Below are 21,806 nucleotides of genomic sequence, written 5' to 3'. Positions count from 1 at the left end.
CAATTACCTACACCAATATGCTATATGCTATATTATATGTATTAGCGACTAGAGACTTACACTTTTTCATGTGTTTATATTTATATGTTTTAAAAGATCATAAAAAAGTAAAAGCTAGTGATAGTTATTTAGCAATAATTATATGAGATTGACAGATTACAGGTTATAATGAAAACGAAGAAGAAGTATTATTTATAGTTTTTCTTTTAATTATCATTTATTATTGCTAAGTGTATCAATTAATTTTGTTATTTTGATAATCAATTTATGAGAAATATTCTTAGAGATTTAAACTTCAAAAAAATCAAATATTGGATTGCAAATTGAAAAAAAAATATCTAGAAAAACTCACATATTCTTTAAGACTTCTTTTTTTTCTTTTCGGCAATTTTCTTTTAATTTTTCTAAATAAATTATAATTATGCACTTACCTTTAATTTGTAGTTAAAAATTAATACAAAACAATATTTCACTTATAATTTCCCAAAACACAAACTTTACATTAAACTTTTTAAACTTTAGAATTAATTTTTAAACTTTGAAACACAATTCCTTTAAAAATATTAGTATTTTATTCTTCAATGTAGCTATTAAATATTCCCCCTTATTGCTGAAAGGCTCAACTAGTTCTGACTTGACTTTAAACCCAAGCCTTAACTTAAATGCCAAACTTTGCCTTGCTTTCCGTATTAAATAAACTTATAAAACCGCGCAACAACCATCGACCAACAACGGCCGACGAAATCATTGGTGGGGTCGGCCGCCGTCACCGCTAGTGCTGTTGCGCCCTCGCATCAGTCACCACAACACTCAACACGCATGGGAACTGGCTTAACTCAACTCTTATAATGTTAAGTCACTCAATTCAGTATTGCTCAAGTGTTACTCATTCTCCATGTACATAAATAATACACGTAAAGCACAAGAAATTAAAGAAAAGGTAAGTAATGAAAATGGCTCCCCACTTAAGTCACTATAGTTACTTTTGTTGCAATTTGTGATCGTCGATTGTTTTGTATGGGGCAATCTACGCTAATAGGAAGATGTGCCGAATAAATTATTGCAACAACTAGAAATTTCAGAAATACAATGCTACTGGAACAAACGCCAAAAATGCGGTGCGTGTAAATTAAACAAGAAGTAAACAACGTGAAACACGTGTAATGTGTGCTTGTGTAACACGCACGCACCAAACAAACAAAATTTAAATGTAAGGAAAATAGAAGTGAATAAAAATCATTCGTAATTATATTAACTCCTTTTGGTGTGTATCATGAAGCAAAAGACAAAGTTAAACAATTGCCATATTGCAATTTCAAATGACATTCAGTTGAGTGTGTTGCGCTTGCGCAACTCGTGCGAAACGAATTAATGCACGCGACGCACAAATAGACCAACGCGCGAGAGTGTTTGAACTTCCTCTTAGTGTCAATTACACTTTGCGACATTATGTAAAGATTGGCAAACAAAAGATTTTTATCAATTACGAGACGCATGATTTTAATTGTCAATGCACGTCTTAACCAAACATTCCAGGACCTAGGTTTACGACTTAATATTAAATCCACCATTTTAAAAATTGATTTGTCATTAGAAGTGTAAAATATTGATTTGTTGATGATTCAATATTGAAACCGTTAAATAATCATTAAAACAAGTTGTTTAAATAGACATGCACACATTCTTGAGTTGTTTGTAGTGTAAACAAATGAATGCCAAAGAGAATTTCGAAGCAAACACTTAGATTCAACATAACTTAACCAGAAACAATTGAAAAGTTTGAAAACTGTGGTTGAAACAAATATAAACTAGGAAATTATGTGCTAAACGTGTGTTTACCAGTTAAAATATGTAATAAACACAAATTATGCATTTACTTTTGTTTCTATGTTGAAACAAAGTTTCTATGTAATCACATTACATTGATTTTGTGGTTTTATTGAAGATTTTCTTTCGTTTTCTTTCGTTTATTTCACATTTTTGAATGCGGTGCATCTCAATCTCTTGGATTCTTGTTCCTTGTGGCTTTCATCTTTTCGCTTTTGTTGCGCTCGTGATATCATGATGCGTGCCTCACATCGCGACACACTTACCTGCATTCACACCATGGCGGCTGTGGCGGCTAGAAAAGTGTCACTGTTACATAACCGCACTCGAGACTCAATCCGCGCGACGTGAACCACACGTAAATAAAGCAAAAAGTGATGTAGTAAAATGAAATGGAAACGAAAAGTATTTCACGCTCGCGACTCGCGTGTGTGCGTTTTAATGCTCCGCTAATTACCGATTATATCATTGATGCAATAAAAAACACTAAACAAAGAGAGGAGAAAAAGACAAACAGTAATTAAACGCGGCGCCATTACAGGAAAGTGGTTGAACAAGAAATGCAAATTTGCACGGGATTTTTTTAAATGTAAACCATCAATTTGTGTCATTGCACTGACTTGAGTTGATTTAATACTGAAACGAAGCATATTGTTTACAGTATGTCAGTATGATTGCATGTATAATGTGTAATTACATTTTATTTTTGAGGTTATGTAACTTTCCGGCATTTCATTCAAATTTACAATATTGCAAACATGTAAATTACTCAAATGTAATAAATTAATATCTCTGTTCAATAAAATTGATTGTTTTACCATTTTTTTAAGTAAAAACACAATTTTTAGTAAATTAATACCTACAAATTATTGTAGTTTTTTGAAAAATTAGTACGTGTTTACCTTTTCTCTTCTTGTATCTTTGTTAATAGTGTGTTATATAAGTAGATCAAATGAAAGATATCACGATAGTAATAAATTTAGCCACACAGTGCAAACCCGACGTGAAATGAAGGCGATGAAGACATAAAATTTACAATTCTACTCACTACGCACGTAGTACCTAAGTATACACTCAATTATTTTACTGGTTTTATTATCTTCAATTGTTTTATGAGCGTGACTACTGCTGAAGAAGATTGATAATAAAACGCAGAGAAAAAAAATATTTTTGTGTCACGTGTCCTGGAAGCTAATATTTTTTATTCAGACTATATTTATTAAAAACAAAGAACAAAAACACAAACAAAACGTTAATATTTATAAATTTAAACACAAAAGAATGATAAAAATGCGGCAGTGAAATAAATCTGAATAAATAATATGAAATTTCAACATTTCTTGCAAAATATCAACAAAATATCCAGCTAATGAATTTTTAAAATGATTTTATTAACTTTCTGTTCACGTTGCAACATATCAAAGCTTAGAATGACTGCAATATAAAATTTTGACGGTTAGTAGCACGTTGAACTTTAAATTTCAACTTTTTCGACTTTTACTCTTCAATTCCCTTTCTTTCGAGTTATTTTTTGTGTTACTATTACTGTAATACTCATATGTGTTGCGAATCTATGCAATAATGATGGTTATTATTATTGGTACATTATTAAATCCAGATTGAGCAAACATCTAGACATCTTGTAATATATTCACTGTTTTTTATTTATGAATGTGAATGTGTTACCGGGTATGGGGTCATACCACTCGTGCCTAACTTGCGCGGAAAGATATTCGATTTGTTCGGATTAATTTTACGTTATTTTACCAACTTGTTGCTAAATTCCATTGTTATATAATGCAAACCTCCGCGTCGCTCCGTAAATTATTGCTACGAGCGGTTGAGGTTTTCGATAGTGGCACACATTTCGTGTTAATGCGCTAATAATATTTGTTTCGTGTGTTTGACCGCAGGTTCAGAAGAAACTTTTGTTGAAAAGTCAAGATAATGACTAATGCAATTCATCCATATATTCGCAAACACTCATTTAACTTTTAACATGTTTTCTTTTATTCTTGTATGAAAACTGGAAAGGAGAGGTTATTTACAAACGTAAATTGTGTGATATAAGAAACTTTATGTATTTTGAAACAGTGTTTTTATAGTTAGAGGATAAAAAAGTAATACCTTTATTTACTTCTACCGGTTTTTACAGATATCTGCAGCTCGCGTACCCATTGTGCTTACCCCCACCACTTTCTGAGGGTCGACCTCAGGTACACAAACCTTCTACTATGCAATAAATACCTTTTGTCCTTTTAGTTACTTAGTCCTTTTAGAAGTGCGCTAAAATGTCCGGTAAATAAGCATTAAAAAAATTTAAAAGATGGTATGGAAAACACCCTATATCTTGGGAACTAATTGACTTTATTGATGTTTCTCACTGCCATGTCAGAGATAGAGAGTCTTTCTACACCGCGCATATTGTTTCAACTTCCTAACACTATTGGAAGTGCGCTGAACAGCCCTTTAAAAATAAGCAATTTTCAACAAACTTAAAAACATTGTGTGGAAAGCACCCTGTATCTCATAAATTAATGGACTTTTTCAAAGTTTCTTACTGCTATATCAGAGCTGGAGAGTTCTACTACGTGATGAATACCTTTTCAACTTCCTAGCCCTTTTGCAAGTGCCCTAAAATACCCTACAAAAGTTGGCAATTTTGGTGAAAATTTGAAAACATTTTTTAACTTTATTAACCCTGGGGAAGTATCTTAAAATACGCTTAGAATATCGCTGTTTCGTCCAATAAATTTCATTTTTGGTCAAATAACAGAGTCAAACTTTTGTGTTTAAAATTTTTTTGGTCGAAGAACAGGGTTGAACTTATTTTCTTCAAAATATTTTCGGTCGAACAACAGGGTCGAACTTTTTTCTTTAATTTTTCCCGTGAAAGCGGCGAGATTAAATTGCGATTATCTCGAGAACTAAAAGGGCTACGGAAAATAGGACTTCATATTCTTGATCCTTAAAGAATTCTCTACAAGATAGTGCACTTCTTAAAAAATTACAAAAAATGCATAAAAAATTTAAAGAAAAGATTTTGTTATAAAAAAGGCAAAAGATTTCTTTTTTTTTATGTTCGAAATTAAAAGTTGGAATTTTTAAATTTTGTTTTCAGATTCGGATAGATAATTTAATTCTATGTCGATTATTTTAGTAACTTTAGCAAGTTTTAGCTAGCATTTACCGTTAAGGCCCTATTTGCAATTTAATTAAAAAAATGTATGTTATTTGAATAGCGAAAAAGGGTTATTATTATCAAAAAGCTATATTATAGAACAAAATTTTATTAAGATAAAGTATGTAGAATCACATGTTCTTCTATATTAGGTAATAAAAAATTATAATTTCCAATTTTTATTTTTTGCTTAGGAAATGCTGGACAAATTGAATAAGCCAGTTTTTCGCACTTATCTTGAAAACCATTAGAGATAGAGAAAAACGGTTTTCATATTTGTAAGTAAAATTACATTTTACATTATATAACATGTTAAAATTTACAGTTATTCATACTTATGTAATAATTAAAATTGGTCAATAACTTACAAACTAATTAAGATAGCGCAACCAAACTTGGATTAATGGATTCCTGGCATTCTTTTACATTGATTTGGAAAGTTTGAGGAAAATTGGTGAGGTAGATTTATTTGATCAGTTTTGAACTTACCACCCATTTTCCAAAATATTGATGTTATCGGAAAACTAATTTCATATCTTTCATCCCCTTGGAAAACTCAATCAATTAACGTTTTCCATTTTCTACTAGCTTCATTTTGAATTTTTTGGCCAAAAAGTAGGTGAGTGTAACCTCTTGACTCTTTTCAGCAGATTTTTGTCAACTTTCTAGAATCAAAAAATTGAATCTGCCATTTTGTAGAACCTTGTTATGACATGAAAAAAGTGTAAAAAGTTTCATTGTAACATTTATGGTTCGCGAGAAAATCGCATCGGAAAATCATTTTTCAGACTCTGAAAAATATTTGTTTTTAATCACATCTTATGTTTAATTACATGCTGAACGTTATCCTGTTTTTCGTTTTTGATTATCTTCATTAGTTCCCGAGATAATTAGTTTTAAAGAATAGCGGCATGTACATGTTACAAGTAAATGCGTTTGTAGGGCAATCCCTTTGCGCTATTAATCAGGAAGTTGTGTAAATAATGTAATTATAAGCTTTTCGACACAATAGTATTATTAATCTTTAATAATTTAAAAAAAAATAATTTTAAAATGTCAGGCACCTCCGCCAAATTTTGAATAATTAATTCATTTTTTTAGAAAATTAAAAAATTTATACTTTTTATTGCTTATTATCAAAGAAAACATTTTTATTGATAAAATATTATAATAAATATTTGTAATTTGAATTGAGATTAAAAAAATATACGCTAAATTCTAACTGCATAAATCTACCTTAAATGAAATAATTAAATTCATCGTAGGGCCTAAACCAAGAGTGATCACTTGAAATCTTACTTGGATATATTGATAAGAATTAATTGTTGGTTTAGATTCTGAAAGCAGAAGTTCAAAATTCCAACTTTTAATTTCGGACATAAAAAAGAGAAAAGATTTGACTTTTTTATGACAAAATCTTTTCATCGATGTTTCGACTTGAAATAATTTAATCAAAAATGTTCGGCCCTGTCTTTCGACTGAAAATAATTTAACCAAAAAAGTTCGACCCTGTTGTTCGACCGAAAATATTTTAAGAAAGTAAGTTCGACCCTGTTCTTCGACCAAAAATATTTTAACAAAAAAGTTCGACCCTGTTGTTCGACCAAAAATATTTTAAGAAAATAAGTTCGACCCTGTTCTTCGCCCGAAGAAAACTTTAAACAAAAAAGTTCGACTCTGTTATTCAACCAAAAATTAAATTTATTGGACAAAACAGCGATATTCTAAGTGTATTTTAAGACACTTCCCCAGGGTTAAAAGAGTTAAAAAGGTATGCATTGTGTAGAGGAATTCTCGAACTTTAACATGACGTTGAGAAATGAGACAATGTTTTAAAATTTTTTGAAAAGTGCTTATTTTTAACGGGCTTTTTAGCGCACTTCCAAAAGGGTTAGGAAGTTGAAAAGATATGCATCATGTAGAAAGACTCTCCAACTTTGACCTAGCAGTGAGAAACATCAATAAAGTCAAGTAGTTCACAAGATACAGGGTGTTTTCCGCACCTTGTTTTTAATTATCATTTGTTGCTTATTTTTAAAGGGCATTTTAGCGCACTTCTAAAAGCGCTAAGTTTTTTAGTTATAATATTAGAAACTAATACGATTTTCTTTTATAATAGAGATAGTATCATAATGATGTGTTTATTTCGCATAAATTTATATTTATTTAACGCATAATTGACATTGCATGCTACTTCCTTTAGTCTTTTATTGTATTTTCTGCACGTTTCTTCATTTGGCAATTATAAGAATGGGGTTGAAGTAATTTTGCGCATAATACGCTGTCAACAGCGATTTCAATTGCCAATTGAGTAGAATTACAGGCTGCAATACGCAGAACACCATTACGTAACGCATTGTTAGAAAATACAACCTGAAAACAAACAAATAAGTACAATTATTTGTTCGTTTCAAGGTTTTAGTACTTTCTTTACCTAAACAACACAAATTTTCACAAGATATGAATACAAAAATAGCCAATATAGTTGTAGGTATAAATGTTTCAGCTTTATTAAATAGAACAACTGTTTGCCTCACATTTATCACACATACAAGTTCTCCATCATCAAAAATAATTACCGCAAATTGTAACAGTAATACCAGCTATTTACGTAAATATAAAACAATTGTAATCACATCACGTGTCTGTTTGTTAACTAAAGAAAAACAAGTATTTGTTTAAATTAATTACTAGCGCTAGCTGCTGCAGCCTTGACTTTGGGCACGCTTGTATTTTCTTCTTTTGCTTCCTTTGCTGCCAGCTCAGACTGTTGAATCGCTTCGGAGAGGTCATCATCGTCGGCGATTTCTTTATTGTAAAGTCTCGGGTATCGTTGCATACAAGTTTGCATAATTTTGAATTTATCAAAACAATCAGAACCTAAAATTAACAAAAATAATAAATTTCTGTGTAAAATTTAATTTTAAAATGTATTTACCTTTTGGTTCAGCACCAGAGTAATGAAAACAACTGAATGCTTCCCTAAACTCTACCCCACAAGGACCTGTAGCCATTCCACCCAAACAAGGACAATTCCAGTTGATGTCTCCATTGGAAAGTATCAATCCAGGCTGGGGATCGGGCTCAGACAACTTTATAGTGCTGGGTTTGCTGTGATCATCCTTGGTTGCAAAGATAACCAGATCTTTGTGATTTAATTTAAATTGTTGTGACATATTTCTTTACTAGTCAATAATAATCCCAAAAATTTAATGGATATAATCTCTGCTATCTCCTTGAAGGCTTAGCAGAAGAGGACTTGCTTTGTGAACGTAAAAATTTGCAGGGTTCCCTTGAAGGTTCAATGATAAAGTGAGACCAGCTCTGACCTTTACGTATTGGTCAGCTGAAACTCTTATTATGCCTCTTAATGATTCAGGATTATACTTCAGTAAATCAATGCAGAATGCTTGAGAAGCAAAACCAAAGAGCGCTGATAAGCCCTCGATAACCTGCTGCTTGAAGAACGCTTCCGTCAACTCGATATGCTCAGTTTGCCTAAAGATTTAAGGACATTTTTAAGGTTAGCAAATTAATTTAAACGTTTTGCGTTAGTTATACTAGTAATATGCGTTAAATTACAGAAGTAAATAAATTAAACTTACAAGCTGATGTCCAGGTAATAGTACTTTAACATTTCATTGTTTATTGAGGCTAAATTAAGGTATTTATTACAATTTTCGGCGTTTTCACTGATTTCACTTCAAAACCATGCAGGATTTGAAGTGGGCAACCAGTCATACAATACTTTCTCACTAGAAACTTTTGAATTTAAAATTCTTTCTTAAAATAGGCAACTTTTGTTACATGTTTAAAGAACAAGGCAAAAAATAAGCAATTCACGTTGATATTATTATACTTTTCGTTTATTTTTTGTATCAATGTGTCATTTAATTCATTTGTATTTATATTAGGTTCGTTTATGTCTATGTACAATAGTATTCAGTTAGTTTCGTTTCGCATTTCGCTCAAAAATTCTGCGTTGTCGGTGTTTGCATTTGCAACAAATTCGCGCATCAAATTTCGTTCGTATTTATAAACTTAATAAAGATGGTACTAACATAAATAAATTAACTAGAGTTTCATCGTTAATAGGACTAATCGTACACACAAACTTCTCGCAAATTATTTTACAACTTTTCGATAAGCAGAACAAATATTTGTAAAATCGCATTATAAGTAATAGAACATTGTGTAGATACATGGTGCGTGTTCGCTCGTGTTTCACGTTTAATCAATATAATATCAAAAGAAATCTGAATCACCTCGATAAATAACTAACCTTAGAAAGAAGCATGAATTGAAGCACTGGCCAAAAACTTTTCTAAAACCGTAATTTTAACAGCATGAACTGGTTTATAGCTAATTTGACACAACTATTGCGTTATGTAGAAGATTCGCAAGCGTTTAGCAGATATTTTGGTCCCACATTTTGCAAATTACAATTAACTTTGCAAAAAAGGACCGCTATTAAAGTAGTTGCGCATGACCAGTGCTCGAAATGCATGTAAATTATAATAATAAAAACATCACATGTTTCATTCCTCAGTTGGCTTTCACCAAACGTTAAATCAACCTAATCTCAACAACAGAACAATTATTTCAAACCAAAACACCTCAAGTCAAGTATAAAGTTTATACCTGTCACATATTTCCTTGTGTTTCGAGTTATTTTTGTTTCAACGTGTTTTCAAGTGGAATTATCATAGAAAAAGTATATATTATTCCATAGAGGTGGTGATAAGTGATTGTTTCATCTGTTGGGGTTGTATTTCTTCTCAAAATCCATCAGTTATGTCTTATTTGTAACAAATACTATTTGCTTATAAAGTTATTCAATGTCAAGATGATATCTAACCTCATGCTTGTATACAACGTGTAAACATCTCCAAGTGATCGGTGTATATTTTTCAAAATTCCTGCCGCCATCGCGAAGCAAGCAAAAGTTTAGTTATTTCTTAGTCTTTTTGTTTAGTTAGTCTGCTGGTATCGCGATCCCTGCTAGTTTCAAGTGTCGAAGCAACAAAATGTACAACAAATACGATACAAAAATGAGCATAATCAGCGCGTACTAAATGCTAAACATGCGCGCACGCCTACGATTTGCATAGAAAATTCGTTCGCTTCTTCGAAGCACATAAAAAAATCGTTACATATTACATTTACACTTAAGTAAAGTTAATAAAGTCTTCAGTTGTTTTTTTTGTTTTTCAGTGTTATTACCATATTTCATGCCTGTTATCGGTTAAATTTTCACATTGTTCGGCCAGTCAGAGCCTGGTTTGCCTGCGTGCCGCTACAGGTTGCACATTAAATTCTAACATTTACTTTCGTTTAACATTATACATTACCCCAAGTATTACATTTATTAATTGAATCCGGACCGCCGCGCGGTGCTCACTTGTCTCGAGATATAGAGTGTTCTGTGCCCCTGCTGCGCCCTCTTAATGCTTAATTATTATCGGTATATTCATATTGTAGGTAGTATGTATAAATTTGATAACGTCACTAGCGGTAGATGGTCAGAGCAGAGTGCAGCGCGACAGCCAGTTGGTGGGCTTCCGCTGCGGCTCGGACGCTTTCAGCTGGTGGCCGCCTTTCGGTGGATTGCTCGCCTCCTAAAGAAACAGAACCAATTGCGTCATTAGTAATTATATCATCATGACACAATATCCAAACAGAGCGCGAGCGATACATGCGCAAGGTGGATGGGTTAGTAATCGATCGTAGTGAGTTCTTGCATAAATTATTGTCGTAATTGTTTATAAGCGTGTGCATAAATTGACTAATGCAAGCACCTGAACATAGAAAACAACTTGCATCAAACGAATACAGCATGTAATGGGTATAATTAGAACACAGACGTCAGAAACACTTAAATTTACAGAAAACAATGAGTTATCATATAAAAGCTGAGTTATTATGATTTTAAGAAGGAATTGTTTTATGTTTTTGTTAATGTTATGGAAATTAACTAATGGTATAGCAAAATGGCTGCTGTGAAGGTATTTTTACTAATCTAATCTCAAAATATTGACAATTCTTTAATTTTCAAGCTACTAATCAACAAAACTACTCAAAAATACACTAAAAACGTCCAAAAACTTAAAATTTTTATATCTAACACTACAACCATATTATTTGCAATAAATTTCCATGCAACAAGCAAATTTCAAACCCGGAAAACATGCCTATAACCATATAACAATTATTTACCTTCTGCCCATCACAAGTAGGATACAAGAAAAGAGAAAGATTCATATTATTAATCACAAAACGCTACTTCCACCACAAACAACATAAATAAACAAAGCATTCACATAAACCTACCAGTTTCTTTTCCATTTTCGCCTTGATATCCCTCGCGAGCGTATAGAAAGCATCCTCGACGCGAATGCTCGCCTTTGCGCTGGTCTCAATGAACTTGATCCCGTACTCAATCGCAAGCTGTTCACCTCGCTCCTTGGACACCTGCCGCTTATCCTCCAACTCGCACTTGTTACCCAGCAGCATCTTTTCCACGTCCGCCGACGCATTCTCCTCGATGTTTCTTATCCAATTCTTAATATTCTCGAAACTCTTCTCGTTCGTTATGTCATAGACGAGCATAATGCCCATCGCGCCACGATAATACGCTGTGGTTATCGTTCGGAAACGTTCCTGACCAGCCGTATCCCTAAAACATTAACCAAAAACATGTTTTAGTACTAGTTTATGTTACACGTTACACCTGACAGTGTTTTAGAGTTGGTGGAGTGAAAACAAAAGTTTTGTTTAATCAGTACTATGAAGTATTGATCAAACAAATCTATTCATATCTTTTGTATATAATAAATTAGCGAATGTTCAGTGAAAAAAGTGTTTTATGTAATGTAACAGCATGCAATTTGTTTTTGTATGGAATATCCACAATTCAAATAAAGGGAAGTACATTATCATTATCAAAACAGTTATTTCTGTAGTTTTTATCAACATTATGACTGTTTTCAACACAAAAAAAGATTAAATATGTTCTTGTAATATTAAAATAACACTCACCATATTTGTAATTTGATTTTTTTACCATCTAAGTCTATCGTTCGAATTTTAAAATCAATACCTGCAACATTAATACATAATTAGACACAATTTCACTACATACAAATTAAAATGTAACACTATATGAACTTAGTAACTTGAACCTGTGTAACAAGTGTAACAATCATCTATCATCAACTTTATCAATCACTCAAAGATGATTAATATAATTTCTCGCGACCACATATCTATCATTACTGATTGCAGTCTATTGCTTCGTTTACTATGTTAATAATTAAATAATTAAGCAGTGTAATGAAGTGTATTCAAGCAAATTGATCGGAGTGATGTAATGCGATTCTTAAATGTGCAACAATTGACAAGGCGTAGGTGCGGTGTGCTTCAATTTCAAGAAGAGCCTCCACAAACATCCAGAGTTAATGAGCCAACAAAACAGGCCGCAAATTACGTCCCAGCGCTCGCATCAATGGGTTTTATTCAATCATATATGAAATTTAATACGGCGAAGAATAATATTATGCATTTTAATGCAGATTTCAGTTGAAATGTTTATATTTTCAATGATTCAATGAAAATATTAGTTTTATGATGAATTAATATCAATCTGAAGCATAAAACTTATTTATTTAATGATTATAATGAGTTTCAGTGAAGTTTTTACTAAATTTGTTAGTGAAAACGTTTTTAAATGAGTTTTGTTCAATAAAATATGAAATTTAAACCTCCAAGACTAATATCATGAAGAATTGTTTATATTTTCGATGATTCTAAGAAAATATCATCTTTATGATCTATTAATATCAATCTAAAGCCATAAAATGGTTGATTTAGTGATCATTTTAAGTTCAAGTGAAGTTTTTGCTAAATTTTGTACTAAAAACGTTTAAAAATGGCAGAATCTCGATACTATGATACTTTACTAGAAAAAAAAATTGAAGTGAAACAAGTTTCGGTAAAATTATCTCAGCGTGTGAGTGTGTCCCGACGTGAGCAAATCATACAAAAAATAAATAATTACACTCGCGTTACAAGTTTCGAAGCGGCTCGGACAAAATACAACTATATAAAATAAAATAAACTCTCGCATGCGTTTCGAGCCGTGCGCATTGTGAATGGTAAATTCAATTCATTGTCCCAACATCCAGCGATGACTCACAGAACTTTCAATCAAATTCGTATGAAAACAATAGCAATCATTATTCTTAATTCTGTCCGTACCTATCGTTGAGATAAACGTTGTGTTGAACGCGTCCTCGGAGAATCGAAAGAGCACGCATGTCTTGCCGACACCCGAGTCGCCAATCAGCAGCAGCTTGAAGAGGTAGTCGTATGTCTTCGCCATGGTGGTGCTAGGTGGTCGAAGATATGCTTCAGAGCAAGTCTATGCCCGGGGCATGTAGGGCGGTAGGTGAAATCTGAAGGTGAGATAATTCGATCCGGGCACTATGCATGCACCACTTCTCTTCGTTTAGTTGTGTTTCGTATCCGGGGCGTTCAGCGGACACGTTCCGCTGTCGCGACTCCGCACTTTTCCACTTTCACTGCGCGCAGCGCTGGCATCCACCGAGCTGTTTTTTTGGTAAAACGTGTAAGCTGGAGGGTTTGATTTGAGGGGGATGATTGGCGGCGACCTTGTCTACGTCGTCAGGGCTGAACTGTGCCTGGCGAGCGACTTCGTCGACGTTTTACACAAAACAAGTGTCAGTTACTGCTTTCTGGTGCTTGCTGACGCATTTCATACTAAACAGTTGGCTGTACTGACAGTCACACAACAGGACCGTACCTAAACTAGAAAATATTCATGATTTAAATTTTTATTTTATTCAATCTTGATGAGAAGTTGCATAGAATCGAGGCGGTAAGTTTGGTGAGAGTGAATTATACCTATCACTATATGACGGTACAGAATTTCTAGTGTAATACTGTTTTTCTATAACTCTATCATAAAATCTACTTAGTTTCACAGCATTTGTTGTGCCTGCAGCTAAATATCTTGTCTGTCTGCAATCTAGGAGAATCTCTTCAGCATCGAATTGATTTCCTAGTTTGCTGGTCCTATTCACACATTTCTTGTCATCAACTTGATCCAATTTGGTTCCAATTACCAAAATTGGAATTTGGATGCTTCCAAGGAAGTTCTCTGGGTCAGCATCATCAAAACTTTGCATGGAGAGAAGACTGACATCCCTGTCCTTGTAGGTATCTTTATTGGCAATCTCATACAACCATTTACCTAGGTTTTCTTCTGATTTGCGATTGGTGAGGTCATGCACCAATATGACACCATGGCAAGGAGTGTAAAACACTGGTCTTGTATTGTGATGGTTAGATGAGCCACCAACATCCCACAATTCTACAAAATAGGTGACTTGTCCTGGTGTGCCTTCCTTGTATTCATGAAGTTTTACTTCTACAGAACAACCTACTGTCCAGCCAGGAGTTTTAATTGGTTCATTGTTTGCTTGAATGAAAAGTTGTTGAATTTTTGTTTTTGTTGTTTTTAGTGTTAATAATTACCAGCCATGTGTACAAAGGATGTTTTACCAACTCCTGAATCTCCGAGGACCATTATTCGAACCCGATCTATTCCAGACATGTTTATTTATTTACAAAGTGTGTGTTTTTATAACTTTTGTTGGGAAGTTATGAGATAGTCGGTTGTCGATGTCAGCAAAGAGTTTAAAAAGTTGCCTACGTTCAAACACTGCATGAACAAAATATATTTCATTTCATGCTTATTTTCGGTGTAATTACTTATGTTTATTCAAATTTAATTATTCCTAGGCATAAAATAGTTTTTAATTACTTAAAAATTTTAATAAATCACTGTTAATTAACAAATAATTATATGGTAAAGTTGAATACCATCCTAAAAAGGAGTTTTGCAACAATTCAGAAGGTTGAATAAATTGTAAATGTTAAAAAAGTTTAATTATAGCGTAACAAACGTTTTTAATGGTAAAAACTGCATTACAATGAATAAAAAGACATTACCTGCGTTACTAATATCATTGGTATATTTTCAACTTCTATTTCTGGAATATTTTACCTGCCCGCATAATTAAAGAGAAATTTTATTTGATTCCTTCATTTTCTAAACGATTTACAGTACTTTTATGAATATATTATGCATATATGTTACTGTATCACCTGTATAACTTCAGGTGAAGGTCGCATCCATCTTAATTACTCAATTACTGCATGAGAAGACGTGTGCTCGACTCCGAGTGCAATGCGCATGCACAGTTAGATCTTTTGTCCTTGCAGACCGTACTTAGCGTAGTGCAAAGCAGATTGACGTTTGTTAGTTAATGGCACTTTCTACCAGTCTCACCAGTCTACCAGACGCTCCTTCTTCAGTACATCCATTACTGGCGCGACATACATTCGCATTAAACGTATTCTACGTACATATAAAATCAAAAATTCTCGTCACAAGTTTGATTTCCAACTTTTGTGTACCAGTTTTCTTTTTCGTTTTGTGACATTGATTTTGATTTCACCAAACAACGCAAAAAGTTTATTGTTGTTTAATTTAGTAGAAGTTATTGAACTGACTTAAGGTCTAATTGAAATTGAAGAAGGTGTGCGTGTAATGTAAAGTGGAAGATCATGTGTTACTCGCGTGTGATTCGGCGACCTGAACGCGTGTGACTTCCAAACCGGCTGTACCGTTACATTTTTATTAACATCAAGATTTCTCAGCGCCGAATTCTTAAACGAAACAGAAATGTGTGTTAGTTATCTTTAAAACATTGTTTAATAATCATCCAGTGCCAAAAAACATCAAAAACAACAAAACAACAAAATGAGTGACAAAAAAGATACAGAAAAGTCTAAGAAAAGTGAAAAGAACAAGAAAAAACTCTCAAAACGTGAAATAAAAGACACACAACAAGACAGTGAACAAAATTCCTACGATAGCACACAAAGTGACCAAGAAAACTCATCAAATGTAGCCAGAAAACCCCGCCATTTTAGAACAAATCCCGCAAAACATCAAACATTCATGGAATACATAAATTCCTGTGATAAACTAAACGTCATCTCTGTTTTGGTTACAATAATTGCTGTTATTACAATGGCGTACATCGGAATCGATGAATGCAAGCGTTGTTTCTACGAAATGGCTGACTGTCAAGTAGATAGAATCAACCAAACCCTAACCAATCATCAACTAATACCTAATAACCTCAAAAACAGAAAATACTGGACATATTTCCGAAAAGAAGCAACATCTACAGACGCACGATTGAAACACGTTTATAGAGTTTTAGACGCTTTTGGATATCATCAAGAAACGCCTGTATCCGGAAAAGATATTTCAGACATCTCTTCAGATTGGGATCTTCTTTGGGCGTTTGATTATCCATTTGTGAATCAATACGCGCGTTTAAAGAACTTAAAACCTCATCAGAAAGTGAATCACCTTCCTGGCTGCGGATATATTACAACTAAAGTGGAATTAAGCACAACTCCATTGAAGTATATACTTCCGGCTTTCAAACTTCCGAGTGACAAAGAAAAGTTTTTGAATTTCACGGAGAAACACCCGAAAAAGAAATACGTGATAAAAGATAATGAACATCGCCATATTAAAGTGAAATCTTTAGAAGAAATCAAAACCGAGGGACATCTGAATACAAACGGATCATTTGTTCAGGAGTTTTTGGATAAACCTCTGTTAGTTAGTGGACATATGTTTGACATTGGGATTTACACCATTATTACATCAGTGGATCCTCTTAGGATTTACATTTATAACGGGGATGTGTTGCTTAGATTTTGTCCACAAAAATTAAAACCCTTTGATCCTAATAATCTTGATAAATATGTTGTTGGAGATGATTACCTTCCGATTTGGGAAGTGGAGAAAATTCAATACTGGTACAAAAAGTTAGGTTATGGCATGCGGGATAGTCTCAATGCTTATCTGGCTGATGATGGCCGTGATGGTACTACTATCTGGAGACAGATTGAAGAAGCAATTGGTATTGCTATACACTCGAAACAGTCCAAAATTGTAGAAATTATAAAAAGGTTTAAATCTAAGAGAAACTTTTTTGAACTAATGAGATTTGATTTCCTTGTTGATGAAAAGCTGAATGTTTTTCTCTTGGAGGCTAATATGAGTCCTAACCTATCATCAGCGCACTTTAAACCTAACCAATTGCTCTACGAGCAGGTTTTGTTTAATTTGTTTGGATTGATTGGGTTAGGTGATAGAGTAACTAAAAGTGTGGCTTTGAGATCTCTTGAGGATATTGCCATGGAGACCAGTGAGAAGAATATTATGGTTTTGCCTAATCTTTGCTCAAGTGCACTCTGTAGGAATAATTGTGATGATTTGGACTGTCGATTATGTAAGGCTTGTTTGGCTGAAAACAAGGAACTGGAACAGGATTTAAGAGAAGCTCATAAGGAACATATAAATAGAGGAGATTGCAAAAGGATATTTCCACCAACAATGGTAAGATTACTTTGAACTCAAAGTCGAAAATGTAATTTTCTTATTTTGTTTTGTTGTTATTGTTTTCTTATAGGAGCCATTTAAAAAGTTGCCGAAAAGTCTCCAGGAATTGCAGATTAGTGACCAGTTGATGTACATGTGGTTCCAGGAAAAGTGTAACTTGGATCGTACTTGGTGTTGGTAACAACCACAACTATTTTTATGTATATTAATAAAATCATACTTTATTGTACATTATTTGTAATTTTAATAGACGATATGACTTTTTTTAAAAATTTCTCTCTTAATGCTCGGGAAATTATATTGTTTAGAATGAATAAAATATTTTTGCAGAAAATTTTGGTTTAGAGGCAAAAATTGAATTTTTGAATATAATTATATAGTTGGCTTTGAAACGCTTTTTAACTCAATTGATTACAACAAAGTTAAAATTTTAAGTGTCAATAAAAATTCCTATAAAATGGCTTCCGAAGAATCCATCCAAGAATCTAATACAAGCGATTTTTATATTAAAGAGACAACCCCTTTTCCGCTTGAAGAAGAACTAGAAGAAGTTCAAGATCCAGTTGAAAAATCAGGAAAACCTGATTCAAATAGTACTAAAGAAATATCCCAGGATAAACTCCCAATTAAAGAAAATCAAACACCCTCGAGTCCTAAACGTCAGACATTTATAGAATGTTTATTAGCATGCGAGAAACTAAAAGTAACATCAATATTGATTACTGTCTTTGCCATTATAACAATGGTGTACTTGGGAAGAATAAGTGATGATCGGAAACAAATACAAAGTTCTAGAGTTTATTTAACCGACGTTACAATTGACCATGTTACAAAAGGAAACACTTTAAAACATGTCTGGAGAGTTTTAAACTCTTTAGGGTATAGACAAGATAAATCTATAACATCTCTCAAAGATTTGTCTATGGACAACAAAGATTGGAATTTATTATGGACATTTAATTATACTTTTATAGACCACTATGAAAAACTCAAAAATTTGGGAGTTTATCAAAAAATAAATCACTTTCCTGGATGTGAATACATAACAGAAAAAGATAAACTCAGTACAACACCTTTGAAATATAATTTACCAGCTTTTAAGCTTCCAAGTGAAAAAGAAACATTTTTAAATTTTGCCGCAAAACATCCTGAAAAGAAATATGTTATAAACCACAACAGGCAAGGTAAAATCGAAATAAAATCTTCAGAAGAAATAAAAACAGGCGGATACCTAGATACAAATGGATCATTTATACAAGAATTCTTAGAAAAACCTTTATTAGTTGGTGGTCACATGTTTAACATTGAAGTCTACACTATCATAACCTCAATTGATCCACTCAGGATTTATATTTACAACGGAGATTTTCCTTTGAGATTCTGTCCAGAAAAATTCCATCCATTTGATTCTAAAAACGTTGATAAATATGTCGTGTCAGATATTCATCCGGATATTGATATAATACAAAACTTATATGATAAGTTAGGTTATCGTTGGCGAGATAGTCTTTCTGCGTACTTAACTATTGCAGGTCGCAACACTGCTTACATTTGGAATCAGATTGATGAAGCTATTGGTATGGCTATAGTCTCAAAACAATCTGATATCAAAAAAGTCATGGCACAGTATAAATCAAAACGAAATTTTTTTGAACTACTAAGATTTGACTGTCTTATTGACGAGGATTTGAATGTATTTATATTAGAAGCAAATATAAGTCCTAAACTAACATCAGAGCGCTATGGAAAGAATGTGTTAATCTATGAGCAGGTTTTGTTCAATTTGTTTGGTTTGGTTGGACTGGCAGATAGAATTCAAAAAGATTTATCTCATAAATTTCAAGAGAATATTGAAATGGAAACAAGCGAGAAGAATATATTAGTACAGCCGAATGTTTGTTCTGGATCAGGTTGCAAAAATAATTGTGTTGATTTGGTTTGTAAGGTGTGCAAATTCTGTTTACAACAAAACAAAGAACTTGAACAGGATCTCAGAGAAGCTCATAGGGAACACTTAAATAGAGGCGATTGTAAAAGAATTTATCCACCAGCAATGGTAAAATCTCTTGTTATAATACTAAGATATTAAAATGTTGATTATATTAAATGTTACAGAAGCAGTTTAGCAAGTTACCAGAGACATTAAAAGAATTACCTGAAAACGACCAACTGATGTATTTATGGTTTCAAGAGAAATGCAATTTAGACAGTACTTGGTGTTCATAATGATTATAATCCTAAAGAATCACTCTGTACTTTACATTTTCACTTTGAGCGACAAATGTTTTTCGGTGATCGCAAGCGATTGTTTCATTTCTGTGACTTGTTTCTCAGTCAATGCTGGTAATGGTGCTCTAACAGGACCATAGTTGACGGTGGATTTTAAATTCATTGCCACTTTCATTGATGGTACCCAACCACATCCTAAATATTAGAAATAAAATAAATACATAGATTATTCATGTTTTTGTTTTAAATTTACCTTCTTTGGTTATTAGCTTCACTTCGCTGATTAATTCAAGTTGTTCTTTTTGCCTTTGGGAGTTAGACTTGGTTGTATCCATTATTTGTGTGGTGTAAAAGTTCAGAGACGTTGCTATTACTGAATCGAAACCCAAGTGTGAAGCGGAAAGCATTAACTGAAAATATTAAAATGTTGAGGTTAGAAACTAACCTAATTTAATCTTATTTAAAAAATATTTGAGCCAATAACTTGGTTTTTGCTCCAAGAAGTAGAATAACTATTAAAATATAGGAAATTTTCAAAGAGAAAAAAGTTACCAAAGAAAAAGATTTTTTTTAGTGGAAATAAGTTATGATTTTGCCCCAAAACAAAAATCTTTGCCCAACCTAACCTAATTTAAGTAGACTTTTAAAATCTTCGATTTGTTGGAGATGTTTTTGATCCAAAAACACAATATCTATTAAAATATCAGAAATTTTCAAAGGAAAATCATTTTTCAGTAATGTTTTTGCATGAAAACAATAATCCTTACCGTGTCTGCACCTAAGAAAACAGAAAATCCCGTTTTTAACGCTTCATATCCCTCATCCAAATCATTAGAAGTGAACTTAATTCCAACAAAAGTAGGAATACATCCTGGATTTTCACGTACATAACGTAAAAACTGTCCCATATGAACTAAAAAACCAAATAAAAACAAGTTAAATAAATAAACAAACATATAATATACTTATACACGCAATTGCCACTTACTATTGACATTGGTAAACATAGGAATGTGATAATATAATAACGGAGTATTAGGAGCCGCTTTCGAAACAACTCGCAAATACGCCACCAATTCTGAAATATTCCTTGGCTTCATATAAAGATCAGGCAAACAAAGAATTGAATCAGCTTTGATGCTTTCTGCATGTTTTGCCAACTCTAGCACATCTGGTAAAGAAGTACCTCCAACTTGAATCATCACATGAGATGGATTCTTTTGTGACTTTACAGCTGGCATCCAAGCTTGAGCTGTGGCCTTTCTTTCAGCTGTATTCATAGACATACCTTCACCACTAGTTCCATTAACTGATTAGCAATATTAAGTAATAAATTAAAAATTGATTCAAACTAAATTTGACGAAGAAATTGAAGAAATCTTACCAAGAATACCAGTCAAAGACTTATCTTTAAGTAAAAGCTGCACACATTGTGGAATTACATCCAAATTTACATCCCTGAAAGAAAATTAATTATTTTAGTGTCAAATTTAATTCAAAACAAAATAAAATTTACCCATTTTGTTTGAATGGTGTAAAAACCGGCGCAATTTCTCCTTTTACTTTAAATTCCATCATGGAAACCTACTAATTGAGATTTAGCAAGTTAAGTAACACTACTTAAGTATTAAAATGTCATAAACTTACGGCTGCAGATCATAAACAAATAAGATAAGACATTTTGTTTCTATTTGCGCAGTGTGTACATGAGTGGCACATATATTTGCTAGGATTTGTTTACTTAGCATATCTTTGAGGTTAAAATCTTGGTCGGATTCCAAACCATGCTCAGCTGTTTTCCAGTCCGACGGGTTCGTGACTTGAAGTCGACTTGACTCACCTCCCCCACTTGCATGCTTCTTGCGCCGAAGACTCCGAAGTTGGTGATGACGACGACGAAATTTACCGTTTAACAACAGCTCACCTCAACGCCAGTTGTAATGCCGCGAATGCAAGAACGCGACTTGAACTTGACTTAACTTAAGACAAAAATTTATGAATATAAGTAATAAAAACTTGAATGAATAAAATCAATTGCAACAAAAGTGACATTAATAA

General features: G+C 32.9%; 6 protein-coding genes across 7 annotated transcripts; 2 read left to right on the top strand and 4 right to left on the bottom strand.

Annotated features, from left to right (window-relative positions):
* Window positions 1–7,493: 7,493 nt before the first annotated feature.
* On the bottom strand, window positions 7,494–8,320 carry LOC135799217 (mitochondrial intermembrane space import and assembly protein 40-B). The gene is made up of 2 exons (XM_065312232.1): window positions 7,947–8,320; window positions 7,494–7,888 (listed from the first exon to the last, which is right to left on the bottom strand). The coding sequence occupies exons 1-2, from the start codon at window positions 8,182–8,184 to the stop codon at window positions 7,692–7,694; spliced, it is 435 nt and encodes a 144-aa protein (XP_065168304.1). The 5' UTR covers window positions 8,185–8,320; the 3' UTR covers window positions 7,494–7,691.
* A 536-nt stretch (window positions 8,321–8,856) lies between these two features.
* Rab8 (RAS oncogene family member Rab8) lies at window positions 8,857–13,786 on the bottom strand. The gene is made up of 4 exons (XM_065312231.1): window positions 13,265–13,786; window positions 12,047–12,107; window positions 11,339–11,684; window positions 8,857–10,626 (listed from the first exon to the last, which is right to left on the bottom strand). The coding sequence occupies exons 1-4, from the start codon at window positions 13,386–13,388 to the stop codon at window positions 10,531–10,533; spliced, it is 627 nt and encodes a 208-aa protein (XP_065168303.1). The 5' UTR covers window positions 13,389–13,786; the 3' UTR covers window positions 8,857–10,530.
* Window positions 13,787–13,844: 58 nt separating this feature from the next.
* On the bottom strand, window positions 13,845–14,749 carry LOC135799215 (rab-like protein 3). The gene is made up of 2 exons (XM_065312230.1): window positions 14,564–14,749; window positions 13,845–14,507 (listed from the first exon to the last, which is right to left on the bottom strand). The coding sequence occupies exons 1-2, from the start codon at window positions 14,640–14,642 to the stop codon at window positions 13,870–13,872; spliced, it is 717 nt and encodes a 238-aa protein (XP_065168302.1). The 5' UTR covers window positions 14,643–14,749; the 3' UTR covers window positions 13,845–13,869.
* A 531-nt stretch (window positions 14,750–15,280) lies between these two features.
* On the top strand, window positions 15,281–17,853 carry LOC135799209 (probable tubulin polyglutamylase ttll-15). Its single transcript, XM_065312220.1, has 2 exons — window positions 15,281–17,516; window positions 17,590–17,853. Exons 1-2 carry the CDS (start codon window positions 15,855–15,857, stop codon window positions 17,698–17,700), a joined length of 1,773 nt encoding a protein of 590 aa, XP_065168292.1. The 5' UTR covers window positions 15,281–15,854; the 3' UTR covers window positions 17,701–17,853.
* Window positions 17,854–17,881: 28 nt separating this feature from the next.
* On the top strand, window positions 17,882–19,979 carry LOC135799211 (probable tubulin polyglutamylase ttll-15). Its single transcript, XM_065312221.1, has 2 exons — window positions 17,882–19,575; window positions 19,635–19,979. The coding sequence occupies exons 1-2, from the start codon at window positions 17,977–17,979 to the stop codon at window positions 19,743–19,745; spliced, it is 1,710 nt and encodes a 569-aa protein (XP_065168293.1). The 5' UTR covers window positions 17,882–17,976; the 3' UTR covers window positions 19,746–19,979.
* LOC135799213 (N-acetylneuraminate lyase-like) lies at window positions 19,572–21,538 on the bottom strand. Of its 2 annotated transcripts, none has more exons than XM_065312227.1 (7): window positions 21,396–21,538; window positions 21,265–21,335; window positions 21,133–21,206; window positions 20,737–21,057; window positions 20,516–20,661; window positions 20,002–20,158; window positions 19,572–19,943 (listed from the first exon to the last, which is right to left on the bottom strand). In XM_065312227.1, exons 2-7 carry the CDS (start codon window positions 21,324–21,326, stop codon window positions 19,777–19,779), a joined length of 927 nt encoding a protein of 308 aa, XP_065168299.1. In that variant the 5' UTR covers window positions 21,327–21,335; window positions 21,396–21,538; the 3' UTR covers window positions 19,572–19,776. The 2 variants fall into 2 exon arrangements, with proteins under 2 accessions (XP_065168299.1, XP_065168300.1); XM_065312228.1 differs by having other exon boundaries at window positions 21,265–21,332; window positions 21,396–21,532.
* Window positions 21,539–21,806: the final 268 nt, after the last annotated feature.

The sequence above is a fragment of the Atheta coriaria genome, unplaced genomic scaffold (assembly GCF_025399875.1).
Source record: "Atheta coriaria isolate IRGN ID8LTWV9N9 unplaced genomic scaffold, Caltech_Dcor_3.1 hic_scaffold_9_pilon, whole genome shotgun sequence".
NCBI classification, from domain to species: domain Eukaryota; kingdom Metazoa; phylum Arthropoda; class Insecta; order Coleoptera; family Staphylinidae; genus Dalotia; species Dalotia coriaria.
This window is presented reverse-complemented; position numbering and strand designations above follow the sequence as displayed.

Excerpts from the sequence above, each read along its gene's own strand:
- LOC135799217 (XM_065312232.1), bottom strand. The coding sequence starts at position 8,184 with ATGTCACAACAATTTAAATTAAATCACAAAGATCTGGTTATCTTTGCA. Across the intron at positions 7,889-7,946 it reads CTCTGGTGCTGAACCAAAAG|GTTCTGATTGTTTTGATAAA; the intron begins GTAAATACATTT and ends TGTTAATTTTAG.
- Rab8 (XM_065312231.1), bottom strand. The coding sequence starts at position 13,388 with ATGGCGAAGACATACGACTACCTCTTCAAGCTGCTGCTGATTGGCGAC. Across the intron at positions 11,685-12,046 it reads AAAATCAAATTACAAATATG|GGATACGGCTGGTCAGGAAC; the intron begins GTGAGTGTTATT and ends TTAATGTTTTAG. Across the intron at positions 10,627-11,338 it reads CGAAAATGGAAAAGAAACTG|GAGGCGAGCAATCCACCGAA; the intron begins GTAGGTTTATGT and ends CTGTTTCTTTAG.
- LOC135799215 (XM_065312230.1), bottom strand. The coding sequence starts at position 14,642 with ATGTCTGGAATAGATCGGGTTCGAATAATGGTCCTCGGAGATTCAGGA. Across the intron at positions 14,508-14,563 it reads ATCCTTTGTACACATGGCTG|CAAACAATGAACCAATTAAA; the intron begins GTAATTATTAAC and ends TTTTCATTCAAG.
- LOC135799209 (XM_065312220.1), top strand. The coding sequence starts at position 15,855 with ATGAGTGACAAAAAAGATACAGAAAAGTCTAAGAAAAGTGAAAAGAAC. Across the intron at positions 17,517-17,589 it reads GGATATTTCCACCAACAATG|GAGCCATTTAAAAAGTTGCC; the intron begins GTAAGATTACTT and ends GTTTTCTTATAG.
- LOC135799211 (XM_065312221.1), top strand. The coding sequence starts at position 17,977 with ATGGCTTCCGAAGAATCCATCCAAGAATCTAATACAAGCGATTTTTAT. Across the intron at positions 19,576-19,634 it reads GAATTTATCCACCAGCAATG|AAGCAGTTTAGCAAGTTACC; the intron begins GTAAAATCTCTT and ends TAAATGTTACAG.
- LOC135799213 (XM_065312227.1), bottom strand. The coding sequence starts at position 21,326 with ATGATGGAATTTAAAGTAAAAGGAGAAATTGCGCCGGTTTTTACACCA. Across the intron at positions 21,207-21,264 it reads ACACCATTCAAACAAAATGG|GGATGTAAATTTGGATGTAA; the intron begins GTAAATTTTATT and ends ATTTTCTTTCAG. Across the intron at positions 20,662-20,736 it reads TATGTTTACCAATGTCAATA|TTCATATGGGACAGTTTTTA; the intron begins GTAAGTGGCAAT and ends TTGGTTTTTTAG.